The sequence below is a fragment of the Equus przewalskii genome, chromosome 19, assembly GCF_037783145.1.
Source record: "Equus przewalskii isolate Varuska chromosome 19, EquPr2, whole genome shotgun sequence".
NCBI lineage: Eukaryota > Metazoa > Chordata > Mammalia > Perissodactyla > Equidae > Equus > Equus przewalskii.
Window position 1 is genome coordinate 34,271,202 of NC_091849.1, and position 13,614 is coordinate 34,284,815.

Genomic DNA, 13,614 nt, shown 5'->3' on the forward strand with positions numbered 1-13,614 from the left:
CTGAGTGGGGCTTTACCTCGGGGTCTTAGGTCAGGACATGCCTGGTTATGTGGGAGCCACCTCAGGCGCTGGACTTTCCTCACTGCCGTGGACCCCTCTGCCCGACACCGTCTGGCCCCGCTGCCTCTCTCTCATTCCTTCCAGCCACGCTGACCTCCCTGTTGTTCCTCCTATTTATCTCCCATGCTCCTGTCTCTGCACCTTTGCACTTGCTGTTCCCTCTGCCTGGAAGGTTCTTGCTCCAGTATCCACGTGGCTCGCGCACTCAGTGGCTTCAGGTCTCGTATCCTCAGTGGGGCGTTTCCTGACCACTCAGTCGAAAATGCGCCCCCACCTCCCCTCCCTGCGTTCTTCTTCTCCGTAGCGTGAATCTGACATACTCCACGTGTTTTAATTATTTGTTTATCATCTGTCTCCCCTGACAGAATGTCAGCTCCCCTGGGACAGGGATTTCTGGCAGTTTTATCTGGCTGTTTTGTCTGTCCCATAGTGGTGCCCATCTGAGGAGTAATGCATGCCTTGGGCCCCCCTCGGGCTTTGTCCTACCCCTGCCCCAGGCCTGGCAGCTCCAGGTCCCATTGACGGTGCCCACCCAGAGTCCCCGGTTAAGCCCAGCCTCGAAGGCACTGGGCCCAGGCGCTGGGGGTTCCAGGGCGCTCATGTGGGCCGCCTGCTTGGAGGCACAGCTCTGACCACGCCTGCCCCTGGGTCCTGAGGTTGGGAGTGGGTAGTGAGCCTGGAGCCGGAAATCAGAGAGCTGCGGGCTGATGGTGGGGGCAGGGTTCCGCTGTAGCTGTGATGATTTAGGTGGATTCTGGGGGAGAACTCAGTAAGGGAGGCAGTGGTGAGGGTCCTGAGGGTAGGCTCTGCCAGGGCAGGGAGGGGACTGGGGCTGAAAGGAGAAGGTGTGTGCGTGTGTCGAGATATATGCAGTCTGCTTTGTGGTGCGACAGCTGGGGGCAGATGGGCGTGGCTGAGGAAGATTTGCCCTAGAGTTCCCGTGGGCAGAGTTTGGGGCCAATTTTTGACAATAAAAAGCCACTTAGCAGAACAAATGCTCCTCTGACTTCTTGCTCTCCTCCTCCATCGCTCCTTCCTACTCCCTCCTTCCTCTTCCTCTCTATTTTCCCCAAGCCCGTGAGCAGGGCCCACCCCAGGATCCGGGGGCTGCCCCGTGGTCCCCATGGCCTCACCGGGCCCAGCCAGCTCAGGGAGACGGAAGAGCAGACTCAGCCTCCAGCCTTCTCCGGCCCGCTCGCCCCAGGTCCTGGCCTGTGGTGTCTTGGTGAGGCAGGTAGAGGCCCCTCCAGACTCCCTCTGGCCCTGTCTGGACCTGAGAATAGCCCATCTTCTGGGGCAGACCCGGGTCTCTGTGTGGCCCATGGCTGGCGGGTACCAGTTAGAGCGCTAGGACTTCAGACAGAGACACAGACTCCACCTCTTCAGTTTTGAGGCTGACGTCCAGAGAAGAGAAAGGCGGAGCTTGGCCTCAAACCCGGGATCCTGGCTCTCATTGTTCCTTGTCTCTCCTGCAAACACCTGGCCCTGGAGGGGGCTCCCAGCAAGCGTGTGGGGGTCATGGCAGGCATTATAGAAGGTGCCTAGAGGTCATCAGAGATGGCCATGTCCTGAGGCCCCCACAAATGCTGCCCCTCCATCCTGTGGGGGCCCCAGCTATTGCTGGGGGCTGTGGTCTCTCCCTGTCTCCCCCCACAGCCCACTACTAGTTCCCTGCTGACAGCCCTTCACCTGCTGACCCTGGAGGCCCCCAGGCTGGGCTGCCCAAGCCCAGTGAAGCCCCCGCCTGCCTTGTCAGCCTCTGACTGGCTCCTTGTTTGTGGTTTCAGCTCCTGCCATCTTCAGAGGCCATCCCAAGCCCTGACATGCTCAGGACATTCTTTCCAGAGTCTGCAGGGCCCTGGAGGCCCAGGCTGCCGGTGCCCCAATGTATAGGGCACCCCATGCCAGCCCAGCCTCCCTCACCTCTGCTTTGCTGTAGGGGTCTTGGGTTATGGCTGCTCTGAGACCTGCTTATTGACTGGCCTGGGGTCTAGGCATGTTCCCTCCCACATGCCCTTTCTCTTTCTCGGCCCCTGTGCTGGGCACAGGGAGACCCCATTCAGGACTCGGGCAGCTCTGGCCTCCCAGTCTCCCTCAGGGAAGCACAGAGCTCACACCCCAACTATGGCGACCCCAGGAAAATGTGTGGGGTCACTTACCCACCTAGACTGGTTGGGGACAGGTGCCGGGGAGGGGGCTGATGATGTGTCCTCCCCGTGCTTGCATGACTTGGTGCCCGCCCCCCTGAGCCTTACGCCTCTGCTCTTCCTGTCCATCTTCCAAGGCCAGTTGATTGTTATTTTTATTATTATTAAGACACACTTCAACTCTACACAAAAGTATAGAGAAAAATAACACACACCCGTGTACTCACTACGGAACTCTGTCAAATCCTTTTTGTTGTGTTTATTTCAGAGCTTTCCGTTTTTAAAGAGATACCATCTTATGCCTGGAGCTGAAGCCCCCTGCATCACCCCCGTCCCCCCATCCCTTTCCCCTCCCTCGGTCTCCAGAGGTAAACACTTATCAGAAATTGGTGTGCATCATTCAGGGGCCCGTTTTTATATTTTTGCTGTTAATACTTAGGGATATATCCATATAGGGTGTTATTTCCCATTTCTACAACCCCGTGTATTATCGATAGCCTTTCATGTAAATCTTTCTGCACTTCTTTTATTCTGCACTGTTTTTGAGATTTATCCATGTGGACACGTGTGGCTCTCGTTCATCTGTTTAATTGCTTGTGATATTCCACTGGGTGAATAAACTGCCATCCATTGTCGCCTCTCCTGGTGAGGGACACGTAGCTCATTTCCAGTTTTTCGCACTTGCCAGCGATGCCACGATGAGCATTCGTGTACACATCTCCTTGGGTGCATGTGCACGGGCTTCTTGGGTGCGTTCCGAGGAGGGGGAGCCCTGGTGGGAGGACGCTAGCTCTTCTGTGCCTGCCTGGAGGGCTGTGTGTGCTCACCCCCGACAGACTGTGGCTGCGCGCCCCCTCGCTCCACTGCTGTCCTTGCCGCCCTTGGTTGTGTCCCACTTAAGTGTCTTCCAGCCCGCTGGGTGTGAAATGGCATCTCACTGTGGTTTTAATTTGCATTCTTCTGGCTCCTAGTGGAGGGGGCGTTTTTCCTATGTTATCGGCCACTTAAAATTTTGTTCTTACTCCTTTTTTTTTTGTTCTTTTTATAAACGTAATACAAGTATGTGCTCCGGGATCAAGATGACAGCAATGGTGCCCCCACCTCATCCTCACTCACCTCCTGTCCCCATCTCCGGGGGCAAGCATATAGAAAATCTGACTAGGAAATTTATTCATACGGTTAAAACATCAAAACATTGTAGAAATAGATACTGAGAGTCTGCTCCCACGAGCTGCCCTATCTGTTATCCATTCAGGTAATCACTTTCTTTAGTTTCTTACGCATCCTCCAAATTCCTTAATGCAAATACAAACATATATTCAGATTTCCCTCTCCTTACACAAAGGTAGCATTCTATATACACCATTCTGTTCTTTGCTGTTTTTACTTTATATATCTTACGATGGCTAGATCCTCTTACTGATCTTTTCACATTAGTATAGAGAACTCTTGGACTCTTTTTCTCTTTTTTTTCATTTAAAAACTCATTTTTGTTCCATATCTTGAACTATGTGAAAATAGTGTTCCTACAAATTACAGTTTTAAGCATTTAAAATATGTTTATTTTTAGGGGCCGGCCTGGTGGCACAGCGGTTAAGCACGCACATTCTGCTTTGACGGCCCAGGGTTCGCCGGTTCAAATCCCGGGTGTGGACATGGCACTGCTTGGCGCAAGCCATGCTGTGGCAGGTGTCCCACATATAAAGTAGAGGAAGATGGGCACAGATGTGAGCTCAGGGCCAGTCTTCCTCAGCAAAAAGAGGAGGATTGGTGGCAGATGTTAGCTCAGGGCTAATCTTCCTCAAAAAAAAAGTTTATTTTTAAATTGTAGTAAATATCCATAACATAGAGTTTACATCTTAACTGTTTTTGTGTGTGTATTTGAGGAAGATTGTTGCTGAGCTAACATCTGTGCCAGTCTTCCTCTATTTTGTATGTGGGATGCTGCCACAGCATGGCTTCATGAGCCGTGCTGGGTCCCTGCCCGGGATCCAAACCTGCAAACCCTGGGCCACCAAAGCGGAGCACGTGAACTTGACCGCTATGCCACCGGACCGGTCCCTCACCTTAACCATTTTCAAGTGTACGGTTCAGTAGCATTAAACACATTCTCTTTGTGCAGCCATCGCCACCATCCACCCACAGAACGTTTTTCTTCTTGTAAAACCGAAACTCTCCACCCGTTACACAGTGACTCCTCATCCCGCCTCCCCGACCCCTGGCAGCCTCCACTCTACTTTCCATTTCTATGAATTTGACTGTTCTTAGCCCCTCATAGGAGTGGAATCATACCGTATTTATTCTTGTATGACTAGCTTAGTTCGCTTCACGTAATGTCCTCAAGGTTGGCCTGCCTAGTAGCGTGTGTCAGAATTGCTGACCCCTCCCTCTCCTACAGCCTCAGAGCATTCCACTGTGTGGCTCTGTTGTAATTATTTATCCTGTCCCCTCGGATGGACACTTGGGCTCTTTCTAGTCTTTATCATTCCTGACATGCTGCAGCGAAGACCCTGTCCCGCTTCATTTTGTACGAATGCGCGTCTGCTTAGAATGAGTGACCAGTGGTGAGATCATGGAGTCCAAGGGCAGAGCATCTGTGATTCTGATCAGGACTGCCAGATGCTCCCCACTGGGGTGGCACCACTTTGCATATCCTCTGGCAGTGTAATAAGAGAAGGCAATCCTAATGCACTCCTTTCATTGTTTCTTCTGCCAGCGACCCCCATGTCTCCATAGGTTTTGCTTATTCCATGAGAATTTAGCTCCCTCGGCCCACTCCTCTGCTTTCTCTCCTCCCACCCTCCTGACAGCATCCTGTCGCTCTTGCAGATGCTCCATTATCCCCTTTAGAAACCCAAGAATCCTAGCTACCCCTTTATTTCTCCTTCCATCAGCCCCTCGGGCCCCTGCCCCCGTCTCCCTTCCACCGCTGCCACGTGCACTCTTAGTTTTACGTCATTGGGACTGAATAAGCCTTACATCCTCTTCTGGAACCACAATGGGGTCTTTGGTGTTTTGTTGGTCTAAATGTTGAAAGAAAGTAAAAACAGATGTTCGCATTATTTATACAGCACTTATGCATTGTTGCAAGGGTATAACTTTATCCGTTGTGTTCTGTTCTCATCTCCAGTCCTCCGCACTGGTGCTTTTCAACCTTGGTTGAGCAACAGAACCATTTAGGGTCTCAGGGTGTATATGTGGGGTGGGGTGGGGGGTGGGGGCCTTTACAAATGCATATTCCCGGGCATCACCCTAGACCTGCCAAGATCTATGGGGGACCTGGGAGATTGTTTTATTTATTTTTTTTTAAGGAAGATTAGCCCTGAGCTAACATCTGCTGCCAATCCTCCTCTTTTTCTGAGGAAGACTGGCCCTGAGCTAACACCCATGCCCATCTTCCTCTACTTTATATGTGGGATGCCAGCCACAGCATGGCTTGATAAGCAGTGGGTAGGTCTGTGCCTGGGATCCGAACTGGTGAACCCCTGGGCTGCCGAAGCGGAGAGTGCGAACTTAACCGCTGTGCCATGAGGCCGGCCCCTGGGAGTTTGTATTTTTTAAAGCTCCCGCCACCCACGATGATTCTGTGCAGTGGCAGTAGCCTTTGGGGTGTTACGCACCTTAGTCAGTTTCAGGGAATGTCACTTGCCTTTATTTAATAAATGAGTGTCTTCTTTCTGCAGCCTCACAAGCCCCATGCCCCCTCACCGACAGGCCCAGACCCCCAGAACACACAGGCCTAACTGTCGGAAACCCCCCGGACTCACAGTTTTCTCTTAGCCTTTGCTGCTGCTGCTGTCACGTGGGCCCAGTCTCCCTTCCTCCTGTCTGCCCTCTGCCCTGCTTGTTTGATGAGAAGGAAGGTTGTGACCCCTTCTGGGGTTCTGCAGGGCTGCCTTTGGGCAAAGAGCACGGCACAGTAACAGCATGGAGATGTGCACAGAGGTGGCCCACAAACATTTAAGAGAGCTCAAATCATTTATTCATTCAACAAGCATTTTCTGACATGTATTGTGGGCAAGGCTCTAAGGGAGGATCTATGTGAGAGAAAAAGGTGAATTTTGACACGTTCCAGGTAGTAAGTTTCCAAGAAAGATATAGAGGAGTCGAGAGCAGGGAGGGATCGCTTCCGGCTTCATCCCTCTCCGGGGACGCCCCAGGGCGGCACGATTCATTCAGACACAGGTTCTCACCCATTAGTGGGTTGTAAAGTCCCTGTAATGGGGCTCAGCCATCCATTAAAAAGTTGAGTAGAGGGGCTGGCCCGGTGGCGCAGCAGTTAAGTTCGTACGTTCCACTTCGGTGTCCTGGGGTTCAGTAGTTCGGATCCCGGGTGTGGACTTCCGCACTGCTTGGCAGGCCATGCTGTGGTAAGCGTCCCACATATAAAGTAGAGGAAGATAGGTACGGATGTTAGCTCAGGGCCAGTCTTCCTCAGCAAAAAAGAGGAGGATTGGCGGCAGATGTTAGCTCAGGGCTAATCTTCCTCCCCCCCAGCCCCCTGCCCCCCAAAAAAGTTGAGTAGACTAGAATTAGAATGCCTCAACCACAGTCAGGTTTGTTACTGTTTTACAAATTCTTTCTTCAGCTCTGTCTGTTCTCTTAAGTATGTTCAGTGAGTTTTAAATTTGGTTATTGAAGCTTTTTGATTTCTAGAAATCCCGCTTGGCTCTTTTTCAGTCTGCGGTGTCAGTTTTTCTGGTTTGCTGTTCTCTGCAGGGGTCCTCGAGCTTTCCTCTTGTGGATGTAAGCAGAGTGGGCGCAGCCGCGTTACAGATGATGTCTGTGTCTGCGGTCTCTTCTCTTCTGCTTCTAGCTTCTGTTTTGTGGTTCGTTCTGTCTCGTGGCGTCGAGCTCCCAAGAGTTCCTGGTTGTCTTTGACTGTATACTGGTTCTTGCATTTGAAAAGTTTGGTGTGCGTGGTCGTGGACTAGGAGCAAGCCACCTTCTTGCCGGGAGGGTGTGCGTATCCTGTCACCAGACTCCTGGGGCCGCCGCCTGGCCACAACCACCTGAAGCTCAAGTTTGGGGTTTCTTGCACCATGCAGGGGATTCCAGGGGGCTCTAGTTCCTGGGAGGAGCTGTTTTACTCTGGGTCAGCCCTCACCTGGGGGTGGTGCTCTTTGGGGTCTCAGCTCATTGAGGGACGTTCTCCTACACCCTTCCTGGGCCTGGGCTCGGATTTCCGCCCCCGTCACCTGGTAAAGCTGTCCGAATAAAAGTTCATGTTTTCTGGAATCAGCAGATACCCTCAGGGCGAAAGTCGCTGGGGTGTTTCTGTATCTCCCAGGTTTTCCTTTTGTTCTTCTGTTCTCGCGGGGTGATTCCTCATTCTCTCGTCCGTTCTTTAAGTCTTAAAATAAGACGCATTTGAAAAATCCGGTTTTCTAGTTGGGTTGGCCCAGAATGGATTACAACCGTGGTTCTCAGCCCTGTCAGAGGCACAGCCTGCCCACCCTCCCAGGAACAGGAAGTCCCCGTATTGTTTTCTGGAATGGTGATCCAAAAATGTATTTCCTAGGGCTTGAGAACCTCGGCTCTAGGCGACCTGCGGTAGCATCTCTCTTTCCTCCTGTCCTCGTCTCTGGATCGGGGTGGAGTGGAGGGGTGGGCTGTGGAGAGACCAAGGGGTTCACGATCCATCGCCAAGGCCTATGGGCTCCCGGTCACGCTGCCCTCCCCTGGCTTCAGTCTCACTCAGACTCAGCCCCGACTGTCCCCTCAGCTCCCTCCCGTCTCGGCTCACCAGACCAGCTGGTGGCTCCCTGCCTCCTCCTCCTCTCTCTTCCCTTCCCTCCGCTCGCAATGCCTCATCCCTTTCCTCCCTTCAAGGCTAAATTCAAGCCCCGTGTCCTCACACACGAGGGAGTCGTTTCTAGATTCATGCGTTCGTCTAGCAGACATTGACTGAGCCCCGGGCTGGGGGCTGGGGACACAGTGACGAGCTCTACTCGGCCCTGCCTCCCTGCCCCTCAGAGTCTGGTGAGGGCGGCGAAAAAGGAGCAGATCCACTCTCAGACTCAGAGCCCCCTTTAATATTAGGAAGTGGAATTCAAAAAGGCTATAGTCTTCATGTAACAGGAAAGGGCCCAGGGTCTGAGGAGCCCGGAGACGGGGGGAGGGAGCGAGGCCAGTATAAATGCCCTAAGCGTGACAAAACAGAGAACTAAAAGGAAAGCGTTTATAGTAAAGGAATATATATGGTGGAAGTAAGTGTGGGGCGAATAAAGGAGGCAGTCAGGTTAGCTGCTGAGTCATGAATGCCGCAGCCACAAGTGCAGGCATTCGGCGTGGCTGTGAGCGATGCATTTTCTAAAAGAGCAAAAATCTCGTGGTAGAGTTTGAACAACACAAATTCCCTGAGTTTATGTCAGAGTTGCATTCCTGGGAAATTCAGTGTTTGCTAAAACCATGCAAAAAATGCTTTGTGTGTCTGTGCCCCCTCGGGTCAAGAGCACCGCCTGCAGTGTCCACCTGTCAGCAGGCGTCACATGGGCAGTGTTTATGGTGCTGGCGTCCGGCCTCCCTGTCCTGCCCACTAAATGTCGGCTGTGACCTCAAGCCTCGGGACAATCAAAATTTCACCCCTACTTCCTAAACACCCCCTGGTGTGGCCCCACTTCCCCTGCTCCTGCTGGGAACCAGAGGCCTCTAACAAGGCAGTGAGATCGATGTGGTGACCAGGGGACCTGGGGGAGTCCTGAGAGCTCCAGCCCGGCCTGAAGAAGCAGGAGGACTTCCTGGAGGGGGTGACACCGCAGCTTCTTCTTGAGCGCTGAGCAGAACCCCTTGAAGACATACTCTCTCCAACACACTGAGCGCTTGTTTCCAGAAGTGATGCCCACTTGCGCTGGTGGTGCCAAGGTGGGCTAGGCAGGGCAGCCCTGGGCCGCGGACGTGTGAAAGGGGGCTCCCGGGCTCTGTGACCTGCTCCCCCAGCGGCCCCCCTCCCGGTGCCCCAGCACAGCCATCTTTCTCCTGCGTTCCGTGCTGCTGGAGCACCGTGCAGTCACGGAGGCACAGCCCTGCTGCATTAGAGGGTCTTAGGCGCCATGAGCCCAACCCCTTGCCCAGGGTGGGATTCCCTCCTGTGACGGGGAACTCACTGCCTCACAGCACAGCCCATGCTCTTGTCAGACAGGCCCAGCATTTCCCCGTGACCCGGAATCCTCAGTCCCCTCCTACCACACTTTAGGATTTTTCAACTCGTGCCCCCTTTCGATAAGGAGAAAAATCTGATGCCCTTTCAGGAGTTTGGGCTTATGAAAATCGTAGGTATTTTGTCTGATTTCCAAAATAAAAATTGTAAGAGTGAACCTGTTTATGGAATTTTGGTTGGCTCTGTCTTAGGTCAAGTCCCCTAGAAGCAGAGCCGACAGGGGGAGAATTACTGAGGCGAGCTCTCCGGAGAAGAGGGTGAGGGAGCCTCGCTCACAGAGGGCCAGGGAAGAGCTGAGCAAGGATGTGGTTTCGGGGGAGAGAAGCGTCACCCTGACCCCACAGGGAGCCGGGCCATGCCTGGCACCGCAGACAGTCTCTCCGAGGCTGGGCTGTTACGGGCCTGCGTCAGCTGCTGGATGCGGCTGCCCCTCGGGAGGGGGCGAGGGGGTTGTAACTTCCCAGGCATCTGTGGGCAAGATGGCAGTCGGCCAGCGAAGGATGCAGGTGTGAGCTGTCAGCCGCTAATGTCCGCAGAGGCTGGGCACAGACAGGGTGTAGGGGTGGGGCCAGGAGCCTCTGATAGCTCTCCTGTGGGGGCACGTGTCTGCCTCCCAGGTGCCATCCTGCTCTTAAACCTGCCTCTGGGACTCTCCATCCTACTTAATCCAGGATGCGCCAAGTTCTCCGGGGTTTTTCCAACTGCTGCCTCTCTACCCTCCATGGGGCAGGAGGAGGGGGAGGGATGGGGAGAGTGGAGGTGGGATCTGGGGGCGGGGCTGCTGGCTGGGTTTTCCCACATGAACCCATCTCCCTCTCTTTGCCGCCCTGCTACAGACTGCCTCTTCAAAGTGTGTCCCATGAACCGATACTCGGCCCAGAAGCAGTACTGGAAGGCCAAGCAGACCAAGCAGGACAAGGAGAAGATCGCTGACGTCGTGCTGCTGCAGAAGCTGCAGGTGTGTGCGCACGTGTGCACCTGTGTGTGCGTCAGGAACCTGGGCGCGCATGCAGGGCTGCTGCTAGTCAGGGCCAACAGGGGCCCTGTGGCTGAGCCCAGTGGTTTTTTTTTTTTTTTTTTTTTTTTAAAGATTTTATTTTTTCCTTTTTCTCCCCAAAGCCCCCGGGTACATAGTTGTGTATTCTTCGTTGTGGGTTCCTCTAGTTGTGGCATGTGGGACGCTGCCTCAGCGTGGTCTGACGAGCAGTGCCATGTCCGCGCCCAGGATTCGAACCGACGAAACACTGGGCCGCCTGCAGCGGAGCGCGCGAACTTAACCACTCGGCCACGGGGCCAGCCCCCTGAGCCCAGTGGTTTTTAAGACCCTAGTACGCTAGAGATTGGTGTGTGTTGCTGTGAATGAGGTGAGGTGGGGGAGAATAGTACCCTCCCAGTGACCCACTCGTCTGCATGACCCTTTTGTGCCAGTTAGAAGAAGTTGCCCCTTCCTGCAGGCTGGCATAGCCCTGTACCAGGGCACATGCTCAGTGAGTGGAATGTGGACTGGATTTCAGCTCCCACACAGCCCTTCAGCTGAACACCATGGTGCAGTGAACAACTTGTACAACTGTACATGGAGTTACCAGTGGCTCCCGGAGACAGTGGCTCCAGGGAACCCGATTTGAGAATTAGTCTTAACTTCTCCCCTCATTTTACAGAGCTGGAGTCTGGGGCCCTCAGAGGGCACTGGGCTGTCCCTGGTCATCCTGTGAGTTTGCAGTAGGGCCTAGATGGCCCCCGGATCTCTGACTCACTTTGGGTTCCTTGGACACGTGGTGCTAGGGCCCAGTGGGTGCTCACAGGCCTCAGGGGCCATGGTTCACATCCTGGGCAGTCCTCTCTGGAAAGAGCTCAGGGCCCCAAGCCCAGTCACCATGGAAAAGAGAGTGGGAAGATTCGGCTGTGGTCAGCGGCTTTGCAGCCTGCTTCTGAGACCCTCCCTCGGGCCCGGTGCCCCGTGCCCCGTCATGCAGGCCTTGCTGCCCTGTGTCCCCTTCCCCTGGCTCCCGGCCCTGAGGAGGATGTAAAATTGGGGAAGGGTGGGCCACCCCATGGCTGTGAACCGGGCTGGAAAGAGGGGCTTGGGTGGGCTGCCAGAGCTCTGTTATAAATAATCCCATCTTTCTTCCTGGGCTGGGGGCCGTCACAGGCTTCCTTCCTGTTGCCGGCGAAGGCCGAGGCTGAACTGGGCATTGGGCCTGGGGGTAGGGCGTTCACATGTGCACAGACACATCCTCAGAACCACACGAGGTCACACAGCCAGACACGATAGGTCCGTGGAAATCCACATGGTACGTGGCAACACTCCCCAGCGGCCACCCTCACCCGGGCCTCAGTCCTGGGTCCTGAGACTGAGGAGAAGGAAGGGGCAGAGGGGCCAGTGGTCCCAGGGAGTGCCAGTCTGATGGAGGAGACAGAGCCCCTGCCTGCAGGGACCCCTAATCTGATGGAGGAGATGGAGCCTGTCCTCAGGCAGCTTCCAGTCTAATGGGACAGAAGTACCTTAAAAGGTGCCCTTAATAGGATGCAAATCAAATTTCTGGGGCCACCAGAATTCGATCCATCAGAGTTGGACCTGGCCCGTCAGGGAGGGCTCCCAGGAGGCAGTGGGCTGGGAGCACACACAGTTTTGGGAGGGAGGGTCACAGAGGAGTGGGGGTAGAGGAGGAGGAGGAAATGGCAGCAAGCACACCTGCCAGCGTTTGGGCTGGGGCAGGGCTCCCGTGTTGGGGGCATCAGGGGTCTGATGAGGTGGGGGTAGTGAGGCATAGCTTTAGGTGCCTGGGGTGTCAGGGGGCATAGGGGCCCGGGGGCCTGCGGGCATGCCCCCTCCAGAGGGAGGTGGGGGCAGGGGCTAGGGGTTTGGTTCCCTGGGCTGCATGCTGTACAACGTCGGGCTGCCTCTCCACCCTCGGATCCTCAGTCCCTCATCAATAGTGGGAAGGGACAGGCTAGATGGCCTCTGAGGATCACTGTGGGTGCAGTGCCAGGAGCCGTGTGTGTGTGTGTGTGTACCCACACGTGCATGTTCAGGGGTGGGGCTGCCCCCCTCCAGGAGGAGGCCTCTAACCTGCCCTCACCCCTGTGTGTGTCCGCGTAGCACGCGGCCCAGATGGAGCAGAAGCAGAACGACACGGAGAACAAGAAGGTGCACGGGGACGTGGTCAAGTATGGCAGTGTGATCCAGGTGAGGCCCGCCTCCTCCCCCTGCAGAGGCCAGGCTGGTGTTGGGGGTGAGGGGTGCTCGCTGACATGCCCTCTGGGGTGTGTGTCCCCGGGGGGTGGCTCCAGCACCATCTCTGTGACTGCATATCTGCTTCTGTGTGTGCCACTTGCTGTGTAGCCTGAGCCCAGGGGTGCCCAGGGGTGTACTGCCAGCACGGTGGTCACCAACACAGATTCTGGAGCCACTTGATCTGGGTTCACATCTTGGCTCTGTGACGTGGACAAGTTATTTGACTTCCCTGTGCCTCTGTTTCCCTGTCTGTAAGATCAGGCCGGTGATAATACTTCCGTCTCGGTTATTGTAAGAGTGCATGAGCTAATACACGTAGGTATTTAGAACAGTGCAGGCTTCTTTTTTTTGTGTCACTGGGGTGCCCAACTGGGTGTGGGTGTTTGTGTATGATTGTGTGTGTGACTGCGTGTGTCTGTCTGCGTGTTTGTGTCTGTGTGTCTGACACTGTATGTGAGTCCAGCTGTGACCAGGGGTCCAGTGGGCCCCCCAGTGTCCACCTCCCTGGTGGGCTGGCCTCCTGGGGCCGGGTGACCTGACCTGTGCCCCGCCCGACCCCCAGCTCCTGCACATGAAGAGCAACAAGTACCTGACAGTGAACAAGCGGCTGCCGGCCCTGCTGGAGAAGAACGCCATGCGGGTGACGCTGGATGCCACGGGCAACGAGGGCTCCTGGCTCTTCATCCAGCCCTTCTGGAAGCTGCGAAGCAATGGGGACAATGTGAGGACAGGGCCGGGCTGGAGGGCCCTGGTGGAAGGTGCAGGCCACAGCTCCAGAGGGGCTGCTGTGGGATCTTTGATGTGGGGACTGCATGAGGTCTTGCCCATTTCTTAGAGGGGCAGACTGAGACCAGAGAGAGGGCCTGGAGGCCTGGCCCTCCTCTCCTCACCCTGCTCTGCCTGTCCCCATAGGTGGTTGTGGGGGACAAGGTGATCCTGAATCCCGTCAACGCAGGGCAGCCTCTGCATGCCAGCAATTATGAGCTCAGTGACAACGCCGGCTGCAAGGAGGT

General features: G+C 55.0%; 1 protein-coding gene across 7 annotated transcripts in view; it reads left to right on the forward strand.

Annotated features, from left to right (window-relative positions):
* Positions 1-13,614, forward strand: part of ITPR3 (inositol 1,4,5-trisphosphate receptor type 3) — a 66,446-nt gene that overhangs the window by 15,993 nt on the left and 36,839 nt on the right. For all 7 annotated transcript variants that reach the window (XM_070584429.1, XM_070584427.1, XM_070584428.1 and 4 more), the window contains 4 exons: positions 10,203-10,324; positions 12,467-12,553; positions 13,164-13,322; positions 13,514-13,612. In XM_070584429.1, coding sequence (XP_070440530.1) covers positions 10,203-10,324; positions 12,467-12,553; positions 13,164-13,322; positions 13,514-13,612 — 467 coding nt within the window. The remainder of the gene's footprint in view (positions 1-10,202; positions 10,325-12,466; positions 12,554-13,163; positions 13,323-13,513; positions 13,613-13,614) is intronic.